Consider the following 21,460-nt stretch of genomic DNA (forward strand, 5'->3'; position numbering starts at 1 on the left):
AAACAAAAAGCCCAAAGCTAATTGCACAGCTAAGTGCTTCGGTGGTCTACCGGTACTTATCTAGACTAAAGAAGAATTACTACCGCTTCTGTTTAACACCTGATGATAATCTGTCAAAGAAAATTGTCTTAAATAGGTTTATAGTTGATTTGAATTATGCTATAACATTATGTACAGTCATTTAATTTATAAAGACAATGGTTTAGAGCCTCATATTTGACTGAGACAGTTTAGATATAATCCCATCATCTTTTACAGATTGTGGCTTAGAAAGAGCAGTGGAGAAGAAGCAGTGTGCTGCTGCCTGAAGAGGAATGTAAAAAATTCTAATGAGGTGGCCGCCTAGCTGCTGAACTGCAGCAGTTCGGAGCTGGGTTTTAAAAGTGGAAGTCTGCTCAAGGCTGTACTTTCCCTCTCCTTGCCCTTCCTCCCTGCCTGCCTACAACCCTAGGACTCCATTAGAGACAGGGAGCTACTGATGCACATAGACAGGTACATGCAGAGACAAAGACCCGAGCACACACACACGTGCACACACATTCATGCACAGCAAAACCTAGAAAATAAGACAGCAACATCTACACAACAACAGAGATTGTGCTTATGAGAACAATCCCTGGGAACTGATGACTGATGGATACCCGTTTCTGAAGCTAAACCACTTGTTGTTTAATCATAAACAGCACTTTTGTGTCTCGCACCGGTCCGCTGAGATGTTATTTCTGGAAACCCTGTCTCAAACCAAAAATATCTTTTCTTTGAAATTTCATGTTTGACATGCAAATTATGGTCTCTTTATGATCTCCGTGCAGAAACTACTCAGACTGCCCAGAATAAAAAGATCACCCTATGCACAATTCAACTTTCCAAAGATACCTCTTAACAAAAATAAACAATAAAATGTAAAATGTCTGTGAAAATAAAGAGGCTGGCCAAATATAATCTTTTTTAAATGCTTCTGTTGTCACTGGAAATCTTTATTGCCATTTCTTCTCAAACTGTACACTGCAGACACTGTTCCCAGGTGGAAGCTGGTGAGGGATTTTATTCTTGTTGCCTAGCGATGTGAGGATGTTGCAATGAGCATGTAATTTACACGGATGCTCTGACTAGCTGCTGTTCATTTCCTGGTGAATAACCTGTTCTCTCACTACAGATCTGTGTTGCTTGTGGACTTTTACGGAGGTGTATGCTGAATTAATAAAATTATTTTATCCAAGTATAAGCGTTTAAGACTGGCCAGCACCGCAGTCTTGGATAAGAACCGAAAATCATGGTCAAATAATTAATTCAGCAAAGTAGTGGACAACTTTGTACATCCATTTCTGTGAACAATTTCTTCTTCTTTTTCAACACAGCATCAAGGGTTAACAATTTTTCTACCTCGGTACCAAGAGGCATCTTTGGAGTCTCCATTTCTGGGCACAGTTTACGTGCATTCACTTTCTCAGTTTCTCCATCGGAAGCATGAACGCTTTGGAAAAACCTTGGCTCTAAAACAAAGAGATTCTCTGTGTGTGGCACCGGCACTATGTTGATATAGTGCCATGAAGATAACTGCAGGAAACCTTGGTACAACTGGTGGCATGTTGCCAGCAGCTGATGATGAAGACCAAAGAGCACTGTCACCTGACTCTCACCTGGTGGTACTCATTAAGCACAGTCAAACTGGCACTATCATTTGAGCTGTTTTTCCTGAGTAGCCACCAAACACAAGTTGGCCCACAGTAAGCGTGTCCACAGCAGTTCTGCCCTTTGGGGCCCTTATATGGCTTTTCTATGGGTAAGCCCACAGAAAACCCATATGTTACCCTTATAGGTTGGTTGCCATGTCCCATAGGAATTTTGCTTTTTGGGGCACCTTAGAGGGAAATCTGTGAGCATCCCACAGTGACTTTGCCCACAGAAAACCCATACGAGGTACATGTAGGGTTGCCCACATGGGGCCCATAGCAGTTTTGCCCTTTTGAGTCTCCACGAGGGTTGGCTCATGCAGGTCAATAGGCCATTCTTAATAAATGAAAAAGGGAGAAAAAAGACTGAGGTATACCAAATTACAAAAGAACTGGACTGAAAATCAATGATAACAGGTCTTATGAAGTGATAAATCCACGACATGTTTAGTTCAAACTGGTGTCAAGAAGTAAAGAGATCAAGAGCGGTTAAACCTCTCTTGACAGAAGTTCTGTCATGGTTTGGGGCCGTACTTCAACCAGTGCTGTTGGTGATTTTTCCAAAATTGATAGAGTTATGAACACAAAAAAGTATAATCAGAAGTTGATCCTCCATGCAACAGGATGGATTGGTAATGGCTTCCTTTTTCAGCCGGCAATGATTCCAAACACGCTGTCATCCCTGGATAGAAAAACATACAACAGACCACCCTCAGTCATGGACAGGCCTCCCCAGAGCCTGGAGATAAAATTGAGATTACTGTACTCTAAAAATCCTAGAAATGTGGTTTCGAGCCAGATGCTTACTCTGAATAACACTTTTAGGAATCTTGGAGTCATTTTTGATGTCATTCAATACACATTTTGAACAAATATGTAGGACTGCGTTCTTCCATTTGTGCAATATCTCCAAAATTAGAAATATCCTGTCTCAGAGTGACGCTGAAAAACTAGTTCATGTATTTATTACTTCCAGGCTGGACGACTGTAATTCATTATTATCAGGATGTCCTAAAAACTCCCTGTAAAGCCTTCAGTTGATCAAAACATGATGCAGCAAGAGTCCTGACAGGGACTAGAAAGAGAGAGCAGATTTCTCCTATATTGGCTTCCTGGTAAATGCAGAATTGAATTTTAAATCCTGCTCCTCACATACGAGGTCTTGAATAATCAGGCCCCATCTTATCTTATAGTACCTTATTACCCCATTAGAGGTCTTCACTCTCAGACTGCAGGCTTACTTGTGGTTCCCAGAGTATTTAAAAGTAGAATGGGAGGCAGAGCCTTCAACTTCCAGGCCCATCTTCTGTGGAATCACTCTACTCTTAATATTAGTCTTAAAACTTCCCTTTTTGATAAAGCATATATATAGTTATGGCTGGATCAGGTGACCCTGAATCCTCTCTTAGTTCTGCTGCAATACGTCCAGGCTGCTGGGGGATTCCCACGATGCAGTGTTTCTTCTTCAGTCACCGTTTTCACTCACCATGTGTTTATACACTTCTCTGCATTTACTTGCTTGTTATTATTAATCTCTGGTTCTCTTCCACAGCATGTCTTTTGTCCTGTCTTCATCCACTTACCCCCCAACCGGTTGCGACAGATGGCCACCTATCCCTGAACCTGGTTCTGCTGGAGATTTCTTCCTGTTAAAAAGGAGTTTTTTCTTCCCACTGCCTCCAAAGAGCGTGCTCATATGATTGTTGGGGGTTTTCTCTGTCTTCTTTACTGTATATCACTGTAGGGTCTTTACCTTAGGATAAAAAGCACCTTGAGGCAATTGTTGTTGTGATGAGGTGCGATATAAATACATATTTTCATATTATTGAACCCAAACTTTTATTTATAGCTATATCTATATAAGGCAGACATAGATGTCTATATAGAGCTAGCATCTATCTGTACATAATGAGTACTTTGGACACAGTCTGAACATCAGAAAAGTCAGCCTGCTGAAAGTCATACCAACTCTAATGTAAGACCCTTTAAAAAAGGAAGGAAAAGAAACAGCTTGAGAGATGTAATTTGGCAGGCCTGCACCACACAGGAAATCTATTTAGAACCATTTCTAAAACAGTCTACCTCTCATCAACTATTCTGTCATTTCCTGCAGGTGAACAATATCTGCAATTTATATGGGAAAGTTTCCCTGCAACGTCCTGAGAGAGAAAGCTTCAGTATTCTCGACCAACTCATCTTTCAGCTTCTGCTTTTACAGACAACGACCAAAAGAAAATGAAAGGCAGTTCCTGTTGTTGTTCTAATGCATTTGAATTTAACCACAGTTTTACTTCTATTATAAAAGAAAACCTCAACTTTCCACACTGAACTGAAAAAAGAAACTGACCTGAGCAACGGGGCCAACAATGCAAAGAGAGCATTTCCCAGCAGCGGGCCTTGTTAAACACGGCTGTGACGACTGGGAGGTGTTTCTAGGGCTGGTCTGTTTACTTTATTCACCCTACAAAAGGTAAATTCCCTCTCTTAATATCTGAAGAGCAGTGAACCTATTTGTTACCAAACAAATACTCCCAGCTCAGCATGGGTCTGGCACACTCCACTCTATGTGCTCATGTATATGTGCTGGGATGAAGCAGTTTCATCAATTGAGGATTAAAATAGAAGGATGGGAGGGCGAAGCTGCGGTATAATTAACAGTGTTGATGCAAGGAGGAGGGTTGAGAGAAGAATCTGTGGGCTTGCTGTCTATAATTGAGCCCCTTCACATGCTAAAAGACGGGGGATGGGACTTAGCCAGGGGTCCCAGCAAACACTTCCAAGCCTGCTATTACTTCATTCTTGGATCACAGGCACTTGTGAGCAAAGCAAATCAGAGTAAGCCCTTAGTGCTTCTCACAGTAACGTGCACAGATTAATTTTGACTGTTCCACTGGAGCAGCGTCTCTTCATCGTCATTTGCAGCACAACAGTGGAGCTGTATGAAAGTTTGAACTGGGATAAATACCGGGGGTCATGAGATGTCAATCAAAATGTTAAGTAGATCATGGTTTTCTGATTGAACATCACTGGACGCCCCAGGCTGCGGGCACCCAGTGGTCATATACACACTGCATGCCAGGAAACTCATGTCCTAGCTGTCCAAACACCAATAGAGTAATCAATAATATTCCTGAAAATCAACACACTTGGAAACAGAAAACACGTGAGCTACACACAGTTGTTGTTAGAAATCCCGTTTATGGCCACATTGTTCCAATTGGAAACAAACCAATCAATGTTCAAATTTTAGCCCTATGAGTTCGAGCTTAGGGCTCTCAGGATGTTGGCCAATCAGTTGGATCACATTGCTCTGTCATATGGGGTAAAAGGAGCAGCATAACCTACAAAGCACCTCCAGTGGACCTGCATAATCCTTGGCTTCTCTATTGTCTTGTGTCTGTGAGCTTCCAGATCAAATTGCATCAATGTGCTTGGACCCTGTTGTACTTCCTTGTAAGTCCATCCATTCACTTTCTTAACCACTTATCCAGCTACAGCCACAGGATCTGGAGCCCATCCCAGCTGACAATGAGAGAGAGGCAGCGTCAACCAAACACAGTTTGCCAGACCGCCACCAGACTGACACAGACTTACAACCACCCACATCCACGCTTAAAGCCAATTTAGAATCACTAATTAACCTTTGGACTGTGGGAGGAAACCAGAGCATCCGGGGAAAGTCCACAGAGTCCAAGGACACCATGCAAATGTCCCGGAGAAAGTGTATAAGTCTGTATAAGTTCTATATTTACTGCTGCATAAAATGCAAAAAAGTTCAACTGTATTCATGAGCAAGACCAGTGGTTTGGAATGCAGGAAGGGTCAAGAGAAAGCATTTACATCTTTGCATACAACCGTGGATTAGCAGCAAGGTCAGCTAACGGCAACCTGTCACATTTTTACAGCTGAGGTGTTGATATGACAGATGCCTGCAATGTTTGGAAGTCATCCACTGCCCTGTCCTCTGCCTGATTGCACAGGTAGCAAACAAGCTGAATCACAGAGAGATGTGAAAAAGGAATCCTGATAAGATCGCCCTTACCACAGTAAAGAAAAGCGCATTTATTTATCACAAAGGCAGAAAACAATCATAGCATGGATAATGCAACAGCAACCTTGTATCTATTGCTGGAACAGACACTAACTCAACATTCAGATGCACTGAATCAGTTAGGAAAAAAGAATGAAAGCAGTGTGACACAGTCACAGCAGATACTCCGAGGGGCTGAACTCGCATTTATAGAATTATGTAGATTCATTTTAAATGGTTTGTCTGGGCATGTTGTAGCAAAGTGCTGTTAAAAGAAGCGGCACAGTTCTTACAGTGTGATTAAGCAGGTTGGGGGAGGCTGGGACCTTGCTGAGCCAACTTGAGAAACATGACCTCCACAGCAACAGCAGAACTGACCACGGCCTATTTAAAAAGCCCACAGAGAATGTAATCTAATCTACCATAAGTTGCTCTGTGCATCCTCTTCAGTTAATTTCCCTCAGTCAAACTGATCTTTCAATCGATCAACAGCTGTTTAGCCCCTAAGCATGCCTCTGCAGCAATAAGGAAATGCACATAAACTCATTCAATTACACAAATTGATGACTGGGATGTATTGCAGCAGTACGGATTTTACCACAGACAAACATATGACGGACACAATGGGACCTTTAGCTGAGAGAGCAGTGGGTAAAAAGGAAAATACAGCCAGTCATCCTGGAGTGCCAAAGTCAAGGTGAAGGCTTGATTAATAGCCCCTTACACCGGTATCTCCTCTGAGGCCACCGCTAGTGCACAAGATGTCCACCGTTTTATAATTAGCCCTTTTAAGTTGAAAAATAAGGATTAGTTCTTGCCAGATAAGCATTTTACTAAGGTAACGGCAATGTGATGCAGTCAGTACAAAGGACATGGGTACTTCAGTACAACACAGAGACGGCAACAAAGGAAGACCTTCTTGTTGTTACTCTCACAGGAAAGCTCAGGGGATTCTCTGGGATGTCTCTCAAGAAGCCTTGCTGACTGTGCTGTCCCCTCAACCCCCTCACAGCTTGCCGGGCAGTCTAATTTCCGAACTGAAGGCAGGTATGCTTCAGTAATCAGGAGGTCAGAAATAGCAGGTAGCTTCTTGATGCACAGTTGAGCAGCTGTGAGGCTCGATGAGGACTCAAATTTCAACAACAGCAACAGCAGCAGCGTGGCAAACTTATACATGTAAACCGTTTCCAGTCATTGATTTGGGCACGTGTCCAGTGCACGGCCCAGTGCACTTCCAGTCCAATTACAGTCAGGCCACAAGGTTAATCAATTCATACAGTCATTTGGACTACGATAAGTCAGCTAGTGTTGCATAACAGTGGTGCCCTGCTAAATCACACTCTGCCAAAAGAAAAAAAATCACAGTGCAAACCTGCACAGCATGCTGCTCCTGCTGTACTGCACCACATTAATGGCACACTCCAGCCAGCCCTGCAACTGGAGTTTGAACCTATTATTGAGCCAGTCTTATGCAAACCGCATTTAACTACAAACAACAGCTCAGGGAGGAGGGTTTCTAATGCTTTTGTTCCCCCTGGTGCCGAAATGTACAACCCCCCCCAAAATAAATAAATAAATACAAATAAATTAACATCTGCTTTGCTAATCACACAGTGTCAGGCACTTGTCCCAGTAATTGTTCTGTTTTGATTTTGGTGTACTGATGAAGACTGAAGCTTTGTGTGAGCCCCTCATTTGCACCTTTCACTATGTTTTTCTAGCTCCTGCTGGGCATTTGAACACATTTAGCCTTCTAGGATCTTTTGAAAGTGAGGCAGAAGTTGGACATTTAGGACACACCAAACTAAAAATTTATCCAGCTGTATGTGTTCGCTTTGTCAATAGCAAACAAGCCACTTCTGACTTCTTCCTTATCAGTATTCTACTCGAGTGTACGTACCGTGTAAACACAAGCAAAGCAACGACTTCACCTTACCTCCTCCCAGTGCCGATAAAGACAACTGCTGAACTAAGCACCAGAGCCATTGAGGGACTGAAAGAAGTGGCCAGCGTAAGGTGACATATTCAACTTCAAGAATGTCTATCAAACATAGCACATGCCCAGCTTTCAGTTTCAGCTGAATTCTTTGAGTTGCAAAGCTAGCCTGGCCGGGTATCCAGGAATACATCAATGAAATACACAGGAAACAGGCAGTGAGAGAGGAAAGGCTGGGAAAGCAGCCATGTTTGTTATTAACCAGCTCTATCTGGCCTTTGCACCTGGAGCAACATGGAAAAAAACTATGGCCTATTTTATCAGAGAGCATACTATTGCACCCCGGTTAGACTATTTACAACATATATTTATATTTATAGAGAGAGAAACTTACAGTATTTGCTCATTATAAAATTGAGTGAGGTACTAAAAAAAAAAAAACTATTACAAGACAAGTGAGTAGGACATTCTCCTGCACACTTCAGTCAGTCCACTTGAGGCTATTTATCTAAAAAGTCATCTGAACCTTACAGACTGAGCCTTTGGTCCACAGTGGTCTCATTCTTCCCTCTCAAACAAGAGCAAAACAGGGACTCAGAGTGGAAAGAGATTCCCTGGTTCCAAAGGCAAAGGATGTGGAATTTTGGAACCATATGAGAAGAGGGGAATTTCGGTACAGGAAACAAAGCACAACACGGACTACAGCTGGTGTTGTTAAATAGAGTTCTGGGGCAAACCTTACGCAGCGTTTTGTTGTGCCAGCATTCCAGTTTTACTACACGTCACATGGTAAAAGGCTCCTGAACATAATAATACAATCGTAAACATGAACAAGAATGAGGATAAGCTGATCAGACCTGTCTACGTATTGATATCTGTTCTGAGATCAGCCGTGGCAGAGCCCTTGCGCATTCCTGCCTGCTTCTCAGATTTCGGTCCACAGGAGGGGGGACAACGGCAGAACCTCTGCGGTTTTTGTACGTGGAATTATTTTCCAAAGCTGCCCGCATGGTCTCTGTATGAGGCTCGGGCCTGCAGCTCTGCTTGATGTTTGGATTCTTCACTGAGTCGGAGTTCTGTAATCCATTCCAGAGAGAGTGTGCAGGCCAAAAAGAGACAGTGTAGCAACTGGCAGACATGTCGAGACAATACCAAGCACGTCGCTGCTGTGTGGCAGCGGGGATAGCCTGCAGCAACACATCATCATCAGAATCCCTAGTTTTCATTATGGAACATTTCACTTTTTTAAAGTGGTTGTTTACCAATCCTTCTTCTTATTTTTTAAAAACGTTCTCATCTCTGTCCCACGTCAGACTATTTTCAGCTTGTGTGCGAGGTTCGATGGGAGCAGAAAAGGGGAATTACACAGCGTCTGATCTCGGCATGACTGTGGGTTTTGGTTTGGGTTTGAGAGTTGGAAGCAGGATGACAGAAACCAGAGAGGTCTCTTTAGTTTATGACTGCAGTGTATATTGTGACAGACCACCAAACGGAGACCAAACCCTTCAGTCAAGGTCAGAGCCCAGCCAGCTTGCAACACCTTCCACCTGTCCCACCGTTCAGCCTCCCAGGGTCAGCAATCTCCCACACCAATAATTACAGTGCGTCCAAACCGCTGCACATTTTTGCGAGGTCAGAAACTTTGCGTCAGGTGGGATGGAGAAGGGAGTGATTTCCTCTTTGTCTGGACCCATTTACTCTGTGACAGAGCTCTGAAAGGGGATTACATCATCACTATTGTGGCTTCCGAGCCCTCTGCTTTCCTCCGCCGGGTGGTATAAAGTGGACCGTCCCACCCAGACAAAGACAGAGCATTCCAACAGTTTAGCAAGCAGGAAATTCAGACCCACAGTCACACCTCATTAAAGTCAAACTCATCAACCTCTCAGTCACCAGCAAAAAAGAAAGAAAAAAAGACCCTCACTCTGAAGAATCAGAGGCCATGTTACCATCAGGTCATTTGACTTCTGACTATGAGCTGACTAATACCAGTCAGACACTTCACTCGTAAAAACTGAGGAAGCTTCCCCTGTCTTTTCTTTTTTCTTTTGTCAAATCTGTTACAAAAGCTTCTGTCAAATCCAGGAAAAAGTGACTCATGTAGGAGGGGAAAAAATCTGCCTTGTAACTGACATTGACCACATTGGTACACCACTTTTTATCCAGGGATGCATCTCAAGGTCTGTTTATTTTGCTGTCCAGTGAGAGGTGTGTGCGCAGGCGTCACAGTCTCAGAAATGACTTTGTGACGGTAAGAGTCACCACACCACAATGAAAAGAGTTCAGTCAGTATCGACTTTAAGAGCGCTGATGCACTTTGAACCTGAGCATTAATGAAAAAATAATAATAATACTAACCTCATCTTTCTTTGTATAATATAAACAGTTAATTTAAGCATGTTATGAAGACCACTTAGCATATCTGCAGCGCATACATTCCAGAGTAACAAATTATAAATCAGCACAATGCTTCTCTTGTTGTTCCCTTTTATCTTTGCTCAAACTATTCCCTCCGAGCCAATGCACAGGAGACAATGATAACATAAGCTCAACTTAGCAACAGGAAGCATCCTTGTGTGAACGTGCGGGCACGTTATAGAAAAGACCCTACTACGAATGAAGAACACCAACAATTGTTGTGCGAGAGATGCAACACAAAGTGAAAATAGCAACACTGTCCTCCAGTAATAAAACAAGGGGAGGACTACGTATGCTGATAAGGAACGTGAGAAGCAGAGACTCTGCTAAACAAGCAGAGTTATCTATTCTGAAAGTAGTCTCATCCAAATCTTTGGGCAGATCTTATCAACTGAACTAGCCTCTCATCCCCAAATGAACCGTTACAGGCCCACACAGTGAAAGAAATAAAACAGAGCAAGTATTTTTTCCCCATCCAACAAGATCTTTTTCATCATCTATAATAAAAATAACAATAGAAAAAAGCAAGAAGCAATCCAATGTATTTGCAGAAGGCAAAAAAGGGACAAAACTGAGAGTAACTAAGCAGTAAAAGTGGAAGTGAAGCTGTATGATCAGTCATGCCAGCCACACTGGGTCAGCTAAGCTTATCAAGAAAGCTAAAAATCCCAGATCCTTGCCCAAAACCAAACTACAAAGTTTCCCCTTTTTCACCTGACTCAAGTTGTCCAACTGCAATAAACAGTGCTTCTGTAACACACACTCACACACCATGATTCAGTTATGAGCAGCCACCCCTCTATTGTATTTAATTCCCTACCTGCTTACTTGTAACCGTTTCACTGTAGTTGATGTTTTGTAAAACATGGCCCCCTCTGGACACAACGCTGCCCTGTGAAAGTAAACTCTGAAAGGTTAAGGTCTGTTTGTTTCTGTCAAAACAAAACTCCCAGCCCTTCATTACCAGATCTTTCCTGTTCACACGCGCTGCTGCCACCACTGCACTGGTGTGCATGCCCTCTGTATTCCAAAACAGCCTATGTGAGCACAGTTGGACACAGAGGCTGGAGTGCACTCCACACATCCACATCAGGCAGAAATAAACTGATAATCTCATCAAGAATGGCACTGGATACTCAGCGTGGAGGGAGGGGGGCATGACTTGCAGAGAGCCCTGGTGGCCTAATCTATACAAGCAGATGCTGAGCCAGGGCAGGCTGTAAACAAATCTCTCAAGACAGATGTGGCAATCACCTGGTGCGTGACAAGCCTTCTCGTGTGGCAACAACGCGGGATACGCCACCTCGGAATTTTTTTTCCGGGTGGTGACAGACGTATATCCTCCAGTATGTGGCTTGAACGATGCCACCTGTGAATCGCAGAGAACAATGCCCTTGACATACACGGCGACGCAGCGGATATGTTTTGACAGCCACCCCGATAGCCTCACCACGCCAGCCCCATTAGTTCTGATAACAATGATAACACTGCGCACTGGCTTTCCCCCTGCACCTTCACACGGCACGAGGATGTGCTTTGTCCTCCTCACACAGATGTTGGGTGCAGGCACCCCCGCGCATGACTTCGTAACGCCACTCACCTTTTCTCATAGTGGTTGTCACACAACACGAAGCAGTCTTGCTTTTCTTTCCTCTCCCCCCTTTTGTTTCAACTCGTAACAAGGTGCTCCAAGTCCGAGACACAAACTACGCAGCAGCTCTGTTGGCTGCCGTCGCGGGGGGGGGACACACAAAAAAAACGTGCTGGCTCCGGTTCAGACCGAGGACGGCCCGACGTCTTCCTCTGAACGGCAACTTGGAAGTTTGATAGAAAGTTACGGCTTTGCCTCGCTGCGGTATGCAGCTGCTGGAGGGATGAGATCATTCAGGCAGCCTCCCCTCTCTCTCCCTCTCTTTCCCTCTCCCTCTCTTTTCTGCCCCGGAGTCTCGCGAGAAGGCTTAGCGGGGGGAAAAGCAAACGTTGCCGTGGCAACAGTGCTCACCTGTAGTGAGTGGATGGTCAGAGGGGAAACGAAGAAGTCTCACTCTACTTCAAGTGACCCCAGGTTAAAAAGCACGCAGTTTATTCAATAGCAGATGAAACTTGTCATGTTTTAGCCCAAAGCTCTTTAAGCTCGCTCCAGTCACACCGCTCGTGCATGTTTACTGCTGCGGAGTTTAATGTGAAACAGACAGTTAAGGCCATTAGGTTTGACCTTTGAACCATTATCTAAATCGACTTCAGTTTCAATTGTTTCAAATCATCAGTCAAATCTGATTGGTTAAACAAAAAGCCCTTTTGAGTTTATGACGCATCCACGTTGCAAACTGTGTATTGCGACCCACTGTTGCAGGGTCAGTGTGCAATTTTAAAAGCATTTCATTGAATTGGAAAGCTATAGGAGTCCATATTTTTCTTAGTGTGTTCAGAGCTTTTACTAAAGCTGTCTTTAAACGAACTTTTAGAGTCGGAAGCGAATTGATGGATGGATGGAGGGAGAGTGAGTCACCTGTTGAAAATAACTGATCTTTGGTGATATTTTTCTGCAAGCTGTGAGTAGATGGGAGCAGTGTAGAGGGTTTAAGGAGAGGCCCCTTGCGCTGCTCCTCTTGCTTCTCCCCAACGGGCGTGAAGCTTTTCCTTGCAGTCACACTGAGGGAAATCAAATGCCCTGGCGCATCACGACAGCATGGATATGTAAATATAATATGCAACGAGACTAAGTATTACTACAATAACCACAGCCACTATAAGTGGAAGTAAAACCCGTGAAAAGTATCACTTTAGTGCAGAAACGGCCCTAGGCAAGATTTTAGGTGGCGCCCCCCTACATCAGCAGTGTAGTGTAATGTTGTAACAAATAATATTTCTATTAAATAAGCTTTACTTTGCATTTTAATTAACGTGGGATTATTTTTTGTATTTAGAAATAATAGTACCAACTTTTTTTTTTTCAACATTTGTGGCACTGGCGTGGCGCCCCCTGATGGACGGCGCCCTTAGCATTTGCCTATACGGCCTATGCCACGGGCCGGCCCTGCTTTAGTGTTTCTAAATGTACCCACCTGCCATGAGGTCGCCGTGTGGCCTGTTGTGCTGACGTAGATGTCAGCATATGTGCACAAAGCCCTGCGCGAACCTGCAAAGCAGGCCTTGCAAACAGTGCAGACTTTGCATAAAAAGCTAAAGCTGCATGGCAGGTCATAACACAGCTAACGAGGTCACCGTTTACCCTACATGGATGACTTTGGGTTTGTCTTAAGGTGTCACTGTAGTGATAAAGCATTCGTGTAGCTGCATGGTTTCAGCATGTTTTTACTTTAAAAATGTAGGTCTGGAAAATTAGTGTGGGAGGCTCTGAGATAATTTTAAAAAGGGATTCATCGGGCAAGAGGAAGCATAATTAGAAGATTGCGCTGTGAATTTTTTGAAAGGCTGTTTCAAATAATTCCACATCCTCCCCACTGTCTTTAAAGCTTCATTATTATGCCTACTCCAGCTCTATTTTGGTCGTGCTTACATCAGTGGAGCGCATCTTTATGTTTATATATGGTCCAACTAAAAATCACACCTCAGTGGGAGACGAATTTGGTTTGAAGGTTTTATTCCAGTGCAAACATTATGTGTGTGTGATGAATGTTAATTCACGAGAGAAGTTTAGGATTAAATCAGCAGCACCATCTGCTGGACGAACAGGAAAAGAACAAGAAACAAAAGGATGTGATAAAAAAAACAAAACAAAAAACATCAAAGTGATCATTTGCCTCATGCATAATGTACATATGTGTAAACTTTTAACTACACTGTTCATTCATCCACAACTGTTAAGCACTTATAAGGCCTCCGATGATATTCCCTTATTCTGTTTTAGAACATCACCCTCATTTAATAAGACTCAACGGTGTGGAGGACAGCATGACAGCTTTGAGAGTTATGGATGAGAAGTCATTAAGAGATGGAGGCTATTCTTAGGTCTTAGTTAATCTTAGCAGTCTTTGAATGTCAGGCTCTATGTCAATGGTGGGGAATTTTTTGCTGTATCGCTTAAAGGGTTCTCCCTCTGGCCCAATGAGGAATTTCTCAAAGTTCCAGGAGATATCCGTCCTGCTGATGGGGCTCCAAACCAGAAATTTGGGGTCCTGAATGAGAGAATTTGGGTCGTCATCGGGATAGGGGAGTTTGTCTTTCAGATAGGCAAAAACTGGGTGGGTATTTGTTCCATTGACGTCACACTTCTCGAAGATGGTAAAGATGGGCTTGAAGCCTCCGCCTGGACGCACGTGCTGCAGTGAATTCAGGATTTCACCATTGGTGCAGTTCTCCTGCAGAGCACAAGCATTCATTGGTTTCACTACGATAGCGAAGATGATTAAAATCCTACTTCAGTATCAAACCATCAGTACCAGATACAGTTTGCACACTATTAAATGATGCAATTCCTGTAACTTGCTTTAGGAAAGAGGAAATACACTAATGCCAATAATACAAGTCAGACTTTAACTCAAACCAGACCCAGGTAGGATTGGGAAAAGGAAAATGTCTGTGACAACAACAATAACACAGAACTGGTACATTAAGTAATACATTTTAGAGGTTTTTAAGTGACTTCAAACTCTGCTGCTGAACTCACCTGATAGCCAAACTGATTGCAAGGAAAACCCAGGACCACCAGCCGATGGGGGTACTTGCTCTGCAGCTGGTTGAGCTCGCTGAAGTCCCGGGTGGTGGTTCCTCAGAGCGAGGCCACATTCTCTATGAGGACCACCCGTCCTCTGAAGACGTTGAAGTCCACAGAGTCTCCCTCCAGCGTGGTGGCCCTCAGGTCGTAGAAAGTCTTCGCGATGAACGTCATCTCGTCCTCTGGTTCTGCCACAGCGGAGGCAGAGGGGATCTCGAGCTGCCTGTATCCAAGCGCTTGGTCACCTGATTCATTTAGGGCAGAAAGTTGCCTTTGACAAGGATCAAATGGCCCTGCGGGAAAGTGATCTCCATCTGCCATCCTATACTCTGAAGAAGTCCGAAATAGATTAATGTAACTAATTGTCTTCTTATCAGGATTTTTAAAGTTTTATCAAGTAAACTGACTTTCTTGAAGTGAATATAATTATATTCTCAAAGAGTGTTTTAGGGATAAAACTTGCACGTACTTCCTACTTTACAGCATCTCTGTAACATGTATCAGTTTTCTCTGTCATCAAAAATTGAACATGATCCCCCGTCTTTCACGGAGGGTGATTAAAAATGAATGAATCTGTCTGAACTCTTTCAGGACTTCACTCCTTGCATTCTAATGTAATGACTCAGCAAGGTCCCGACACATCTCATTAGCTTTAATATGAAAACTTTCATTTATTAACCCGTACAGTGGTTTTGTTATTTTTTTTGTAACAACCTGCACATATCATTTCAAAAAAATTACATACAAGTGGCAACTTGGCAGAGCCTGAGTACATTACTTCAAAGAGCGGTAACACTCCTTTAGCACACAATGCCAATCACATTTGTAACGCAAACATTCGTGATGATAATGCATGAGCAAGCATTCAAGGTCTTCGAACATGGCACGACAGAATCTCCGTCAAAGGAGGATAGTGAATTATGTAAATAACTCCACCCCTGCTGGGTTTGAATTTCGAGGTGTAAATAATTCAGCTCTGTCCTCCGGCTTCTTCGTCATTGCCTCCATCCTCTTCCTCCGCCCTCCTCAAATAAACGATTGTTGATTTGAATCCACAATTCACCTACAGCACCAACCAAATTATTCAATTTTAAAAAATATATTAACAAAATGTGATGAACAAGTGACGAAGCAGCTGCTCGGTGCAAACCTGTATTTTAAAGGAGGAAATTGTGGGTATGGATAGTTTTATTACACAAAACCATGTTCTCTCTTTAAGATTCAGCGATCATGGAACAAAATTGGCCCTCTGCTGGTAGCTGCTTCTAAATGCATTTAACACAGTGTGATAAAAAAAAAAACTTACAAAAAGTGAAACCCATTCATTAAACCCCTGGGCCAACAAGTCACAGCATCCACAAAGAGGGCAGAGGGGGACCGAATCAAGTCAGAGCGCCTTCAACTATAAGCTGTGGCACCATGATGGCCATCTTGTTTCTAACAGGCGCAGCTCCTCTGAGGAAGGTGAGGGACTGTGCTCTCTTTGACTTCCTCCAGACCTGCCTTATCCAGATAGCTGTCCAGAGATCCCAACAGGTTGTCCACGTCCCTCTTGTGAGCCTGTAGCACGAGTTCTGTCAGACGTTCGAATGACTGGAGGAAGAAGGAAGAAAGAAAACAAAAGAATGCGGCGGGGAATTACCCAGAAAAAAATGTTGCCAAGAAAATGCACTACCTCACTGATGTTGATATTCTTGGAGGCACTGGTTTCAAAGAACTCCATCCCATAGGATCCTGCTAACTACAGACAATTGAAGCGCATATTTTTAGAAATAATAAAACTATTTTATACCTTTTTTCTCCAAAACTATTTAAATATAATTTAAAAAAATCAATTAAATGCAAAGGCGATACTCTGGCACAATAATACAGCACAGGGTGTCAACAGTGTGAAGATTTATACATATTATGCACTTGCATGGATGTAGGTGTATCCTTCAGGCTTTGCTGTGTGCTGTGTTAATATTATAACATGCAGTAAGAAGTTTATAAAAAGTTTTCTTATTTAGCGATATGATTTCACTAAATGTTTTAAACGTGGGAGGAAGCGTTTGTCTGTCTCAGCCTAACCAGATGAACAGTATTCTATTTTAAGAGACATGCTGGTATCAGCCATTAGTGTTTGGAAGCCGACTTTGATAGTAGTGCCTCTAAAAGCCTTTTCTCCCTGAAATAAGTTATGCCAGAACCATATTGCATATTTTCTCAATAAAAGTTCTTCTCAAATATGCAAAAGTGTTTTTTTAAAACCTCAAAAATAAAGTCAACATTATTCCCAACATGAGAGCAGCGACTGAGTCTAGTATAACTGAATATTTTGTAGTATTTAGTATCTAGATGGTCCTGGTCTGTGTGAAGAGCTCGGAGGAACGTTCATTCTGATGAATGACAACAGGGTCAGAAAGAGTTCATATTGGTGTTTCTACAACATGAACAACTACCCATCACACACATGATCTGTACAACCGTCCGGATTTTATTTGGGAGTGTTTTCAAGTCTTCACCGTGTCTTTGTGGTAAAAAGGCCTGAGGCTGTAGAAACAACTAAGAGCCTGCCGGCACAGAGATATTTGTGCGCACACTTCTCGAATCGAGCTGCCAAGTTGCCCGACAGACAGGTTGAATTTGTATGCAGTGTGTGGATTGTTTGTGTAGACTGTGCTTCGAGCTGATCTGGCAGCTTAAGTGACATTTATGAAACACACAAAGCTTTCCAGCGCAGGTATTACAGTAATCATCATCAAGTTTAAGGAGGTTAAATGGAAGAAACTGGAGGCCACCAGGAGACTGACTTACAATATGGGACTAATGTATATTATGATGTTGAGTACTTAAAACACAATCTCCAAATTAAAATCAATAATATACTAATTAAAGCACAGCGGAAAATAAGGCTCAATCAAACCTTGGTTCCTTGGTTCTTTGACACTTCCCTCCTGAGTGAATCATCACATTTGTTTCCTACCAATATGGTCTCCATTTTTTGGGTAGTATACTAGAAGAAAACAACAAAAACTGAAGTCAAGCACAGGGATAGTGGACTTCATCATCCTGTCAGTCACTCTAAGCCACTGATTGTTTAGCAAGCAGCTCAAGTTCAGTCAGCCAGAACACAAATACTGGACAGCTGCGAAGGGCAGCGAACAGAGTGCTTATTGCCTTACTTCATCCACATCACTGACCCACTTGGCTATGTGCTTAAAGGACAGCTTGTCTGTGACGTCGTAGACAAAGATGACACCCTGCATAAAAAGTGGAAAGAGGACTAAGGAATCAAAGCTGCGTTACAGAAATCCAAGTTTACTCTTGGCTGCTCATACTTGCGCCCTCCTGTAGTACTGTTTGGTGATGGTCTGATAGCGCTCCTGACCAGCTGTGTCCCTGTATGGAGGACCAAACACATATCAGCAAAAGGGAATCACCCATGGCAGCAAGTGTGAATGCAATGAAAGAAAAATGTCACTTACCATATCTGTACTCGCACCTTGGTTCCATCTACCTCCAGTGTTTTCATCTTAAAATCAATTCCTGACCAAAACAAAGAAAATGCAAATACAGATGTAAGCTGGGATGCAACCTCCAAAAATACAATCACAAACTGCCAACAAATGTCCCTGAGATTCCTCGGAGATACCGTTATCTAAACAGGTGTAAACGACACTGAGGGATTTCTGTGCTAGGAGACAGAATAAAGGTTTGCAACGTAACTTTGCTGGTTTCTATTCAACTAGTTCTTTTAATCTACTTCTTATTTAGTTTTCATCATGCTAGCAAAGCCAAAATCCACTCAAAGACAAACATTTCTGATCCTACACTATGTACAGTCATGTTAAAGACTCTCTGCAGTCCTGTGAGGAAGTGTACTCAGATGTACTTAACTGATCATCAACAAGTGTCATCACATCTATAAAGCCAGAAGTTCTGAAAGGTTTGCTGATCTGTCGCATATCCCAGAAGTAGATATCACAGTAAGTTTAACCCAAGTTCAGTGGCAGAAAATGGCAAAAAAAAAAAAAAGAAAACCAACCCTGGAGCTACATCTCAGACCCTACATGCCTAAATTAGCATCCGTCCTAGGGCCAGTTTAGAATCACCAATTTGCCAGCCATGCATGTCTTTGGACTGTGGGGGGGAGGCAAAGAACCTGGAAGGAACCCCTGCAGGAACAGAGAGACCAACCAGCCAGTGGCTTTGAACACAGGACATTCTTGCTGTAAGAGGCAGCAAGAACCCAGATCGTACTAACATCACACCTCCGATGTCTTTTGGACAAACCAGACCAAGGTGGAGATGTTTGGCCATGATGCACATTTGGCAAGAAACAAACACAGCATATCAGCACGAACCCCTCATACCATCTGTCATGCACGGTGGTGGAGGGGTGATGATTTGGGCTTGTTTTACCTGGGCACCTTGCAGTCATTAAGTCGGCCATGAACTCCTCTGTATACCAAAGTATTCTGGAGTCGCATGAGGTTATTGGCCCGACAACTAAAGCATGACCGAAATTAGCAAATTCAATAGTTTCTGTTATAGTCCAATGTGCCAATAAGCCATGACACTACAACTATGACGACTATACTACTGTCGATATATCTTGCAAGAAAAGATTAATGAAAAGACTGAAGAGATCCTTTCATTTGGCTCCTGTGATGGATATTTATAAGATCTTTTAACACTAGTGGCATGATTAAAGTTAGAATAGGATTGAAGTTAGAATAGGAAAGAAGTAGAGCAGGAAAAAAAGGAAACGTGTGATTCTGATCAATTGGACAACTTGGAATCTGTTCTCTGTTTCCTTCCATATTTGGCTCTGTTACATTTAACATTAAACCCTGAACAGTTTTTGTTTTTTTCTTTCCGTTACGCTGCCACCACACTTTGTGGAATCAATAAACTGTGTAATCCAACCCCAACATTGTGCTCATAAAAAAGTTTTCTGTCAGGCATTTCTTATGATCATTGACCATAAATACATTTTTGTTGGCGATGCAGCTTCCTAGCCCAGTTTGAGTGAAACGAAGAAGTGCTACTGAATCTGAAAATGCACCTACTTTACATAACAATCAAATCCCAATCTCACTGTTTTCAGTGTCTGTGAATGAGCTCCTCCTGTAGCCCGTTTCTGTCTCGCCCTAAGGATGGCTTTCCTCTTTTTGCAATTGTTCACTTTTATCATGTAAGAATCTGCGTTTATGTAATATATGCAAAGCTGTCCATTCATCCTGCATATCGGTATCCTTTTGTTCCAGCGCTTCTCTCACTGCCTGATGCAGATCTAAAGGCACGGCTGGTGATTTTCTTTTAGCAATGATTTCATCATCAGACACTATTCCAAATATCCAAATCCCATGTAAAGCCTTTCCACTCTGCATTTTCTGGTGTGACTTGACCCTGATTATGCTCCACAGTCTAACAGGTAAACAGGGCCTACCACATTTTGTTCCATTAGTATGTGACACAATCAGGAAAAGTGGCAGTACTGATATGAAGCACTAATGGCCTCATCAATCCGCAAGTTCCAATCAAGGGGGAAAAGATATAAGATAGCATATCAAATAATTTGAGAGCAGAAGAAATAGTCGTCTCCCTTCCCATTTCCAGTACGCTGGTGACAGAGACGTACTTTATCAGACCTCTTCTACGTGTCTAACCTTTAAGCAAAAACATTCCATCTTATACTTTCATTGTGCTTTAGCGTGGGCAACAGAAAGCCTTCTAGGCAAACTTTCCCATGTGAGGCTGTTTGAACTTGAGGCCCTTTAATCCTATAAGTAGGCCCACTTTTATATTCTGAACAAATGGGAAAGCTAAAATAAAATGCTCTGAATGTTAAAACCCTGCATCTACATTCATCCAGAGAAAAGAATTTCCCGGTGTTTAACTGGTTCAACCTGTGGGGAAAAAAACTGATATGAGTTTTGGAGAAAGCTTCACTGAAAACCTGTTGGATGGCTTACCGATGGTGGAAATGTGTGTAGTGTCAAAGTCACTTTCCGTGAACCGGCGCAACATGCAAGTCTTCCCAACCCCCGAGTCTCCGAGCATGAGCAGCCGGAACAAGAAGTCGTACTGTTTAGCCATGACCCAAAACTAAGCGATGATGAAAAAACATGCCTGTCTGATGCGGCGCTTGAAACTGGCTGCTTGTCCTCTGCTTGGGTGATGCGTTCAAGGCCCCTCGGAAACTTTCACGCTGAACTCAAAGAGCGCCACTTGATGCACTTTACAAAGGCAGATGTCTTGGAACGTTTTTCTAACATTTTTGTGGTTCGTCGTGTGCTTTACTATCACCTTCAAATATTTCAGTAGTACTTCACCATCCTACATGTCGTTCTTGGTTACGCCTGCAATTTCCTACGGCACTGGAAAGCAGCACACAACCTGCGTCTTTGAACGTTGTTTCCTGTAGAGGGAGCGTCAGGACACATCACACTGGCCCAAGTCTAAATTCAATATTTAAACAATGATTGATGTCATTTTATGTCGCAAATAAAAGTTTATATGTTCCTCGATGCTCATATTTTCTACTTTATCTCTAAATATGAGTGAAAAGACAAACACATATATCTCCGTGTGTAGCCAATCCAGTCCTTGTGATCTAGGAACATTTAAAGGTTTATTTCTACCAAAGTTTCAACAAATCCTTCTTATCATTTACCTTAATTCCATCAGCAAATTCTGATTCTCAAATCCTATTAAACCTGCCAGATTATTGAATTAAC

General features: G+C 42.7%; 3 protein-coding genes across 4 annotated transcripts in view; all 3 read right to left on the reverse strand.

Annotated features, from left to right (window-relative positions):
* LOC102198077 (signal-induced proliferation-associated 1-like protein 1) overlaps positions 1-12,028 on the reverse strand; it is a 37,288-nt gene extending 25,260 nt beyond the window's left edge. The window contains exon 1 of the mRNA XM_005742744.1: positions 11,658-12,028. The gene's annotated coding sequence lies outside the window, so the exon portion shown is untranslated. The remainder of the gene's footprint in view (positions 1-11,657) is intronic.
* Positions 12,029-14,025: 1,997 nt separating this feature from the next.
* Positions 14,026-14,909, reverse strand: gpx2 (glutathione peroxidase 2). Its single transcript, XM_013913269.1, has 2 exons — positions 14,688-14,909; positions 14,026-14,379 (listed from the first exon to the last, which is right to left on the reverse strand). Exons 1-2 carry the CDS (start codon positions 14,907-14,909, stop codon positions 14,026-14,028), a joined length of 576 nt encoding a protein of 191 aa, XP_013768723.1.
* A 457-nt stretch (positions 14,910-15,366) lies between these two features.
* On the reverse strand, positions 15,367-21,122 carry LOC102198358 (ras-related protein Rab-15-like). Of its 2 annotated transcripts, XM_005742745.2 has the most exons (7): positions 20,696-21,116; positions 18,203-18,263; positions 18,056-18,116; positions 17,900-17,977; positions 17,641-17,730; positions 16,411-16,476; positions 15,367-16,328 (listed from the first exon to the last, which is right to left on the reverse strand). In XM_005742745.2, exons 1-7 carry the CDS (start codon positions 20,817-20,819, stop codon positions 16,173-16,175), a joined length of 636 nt encoding a protein of 211 aa, XP_005742802.1. In that variant the 5' UTR covers positions 20,820-21,116; the 3' UTR covers positions 15,367-16,172. The 2 variants fall into 2 exon arrangements, with proteins under 2 accessions (XP_005742802.1, XP_005742803.1); XM_005742746.1 differs by lacking the exon at positions 16,411-16,476 and having other exon boundaries at positions 20,696-21,122.
* Between the last annotated feature and the right edge of the window lie 338 nt (positions 21,123-21,460).

The sequence above is a fragment of the Pundamilia nyererei genome, unplaced genomic scaffold (assembly GCF_000239375.1).
Source record: "Pundamilia nyererei isolate P.nyererei 1_Seehausen unplaced genomic scaffold, PunNye1.0 scaffold00123, whole genome shotgun sequence".
Lineage (NCBI taxonomy): Eukaryota > Metazoa > Chordata > Actinopteri > Cichliformes > Cichlidae > Pundamilia > Pundamilia nyererei.

What these genes read in the sequence shown, in the direction of transcription:
- LOC102198358 (XM_005742745.2), bottom strand. Translation starts at nt 20,819, where the DNA reads ATGGCTAAACAGTACGACTTCTTGTTCCGGCTGCTCATGCTCGGAGAC. An exon ending in AAGGTGCGAGTACAGATATG is followed by an intron (nt 18,117 to 18,202) that starts GTAAGTGACATT and finishes TCCTCCATACAG; the next exon opens with GGACACAGCTGGTCAGGAGC. An exon ending in CAAAGAACCAAGGAACCAAG is followed by an intron (nt 16,477 to 17,640) that starts GTTTGATTGAGC and finishes AATTGTCTGTAG; the next exon opens with TTAGCAGGATCCTATGGGAT.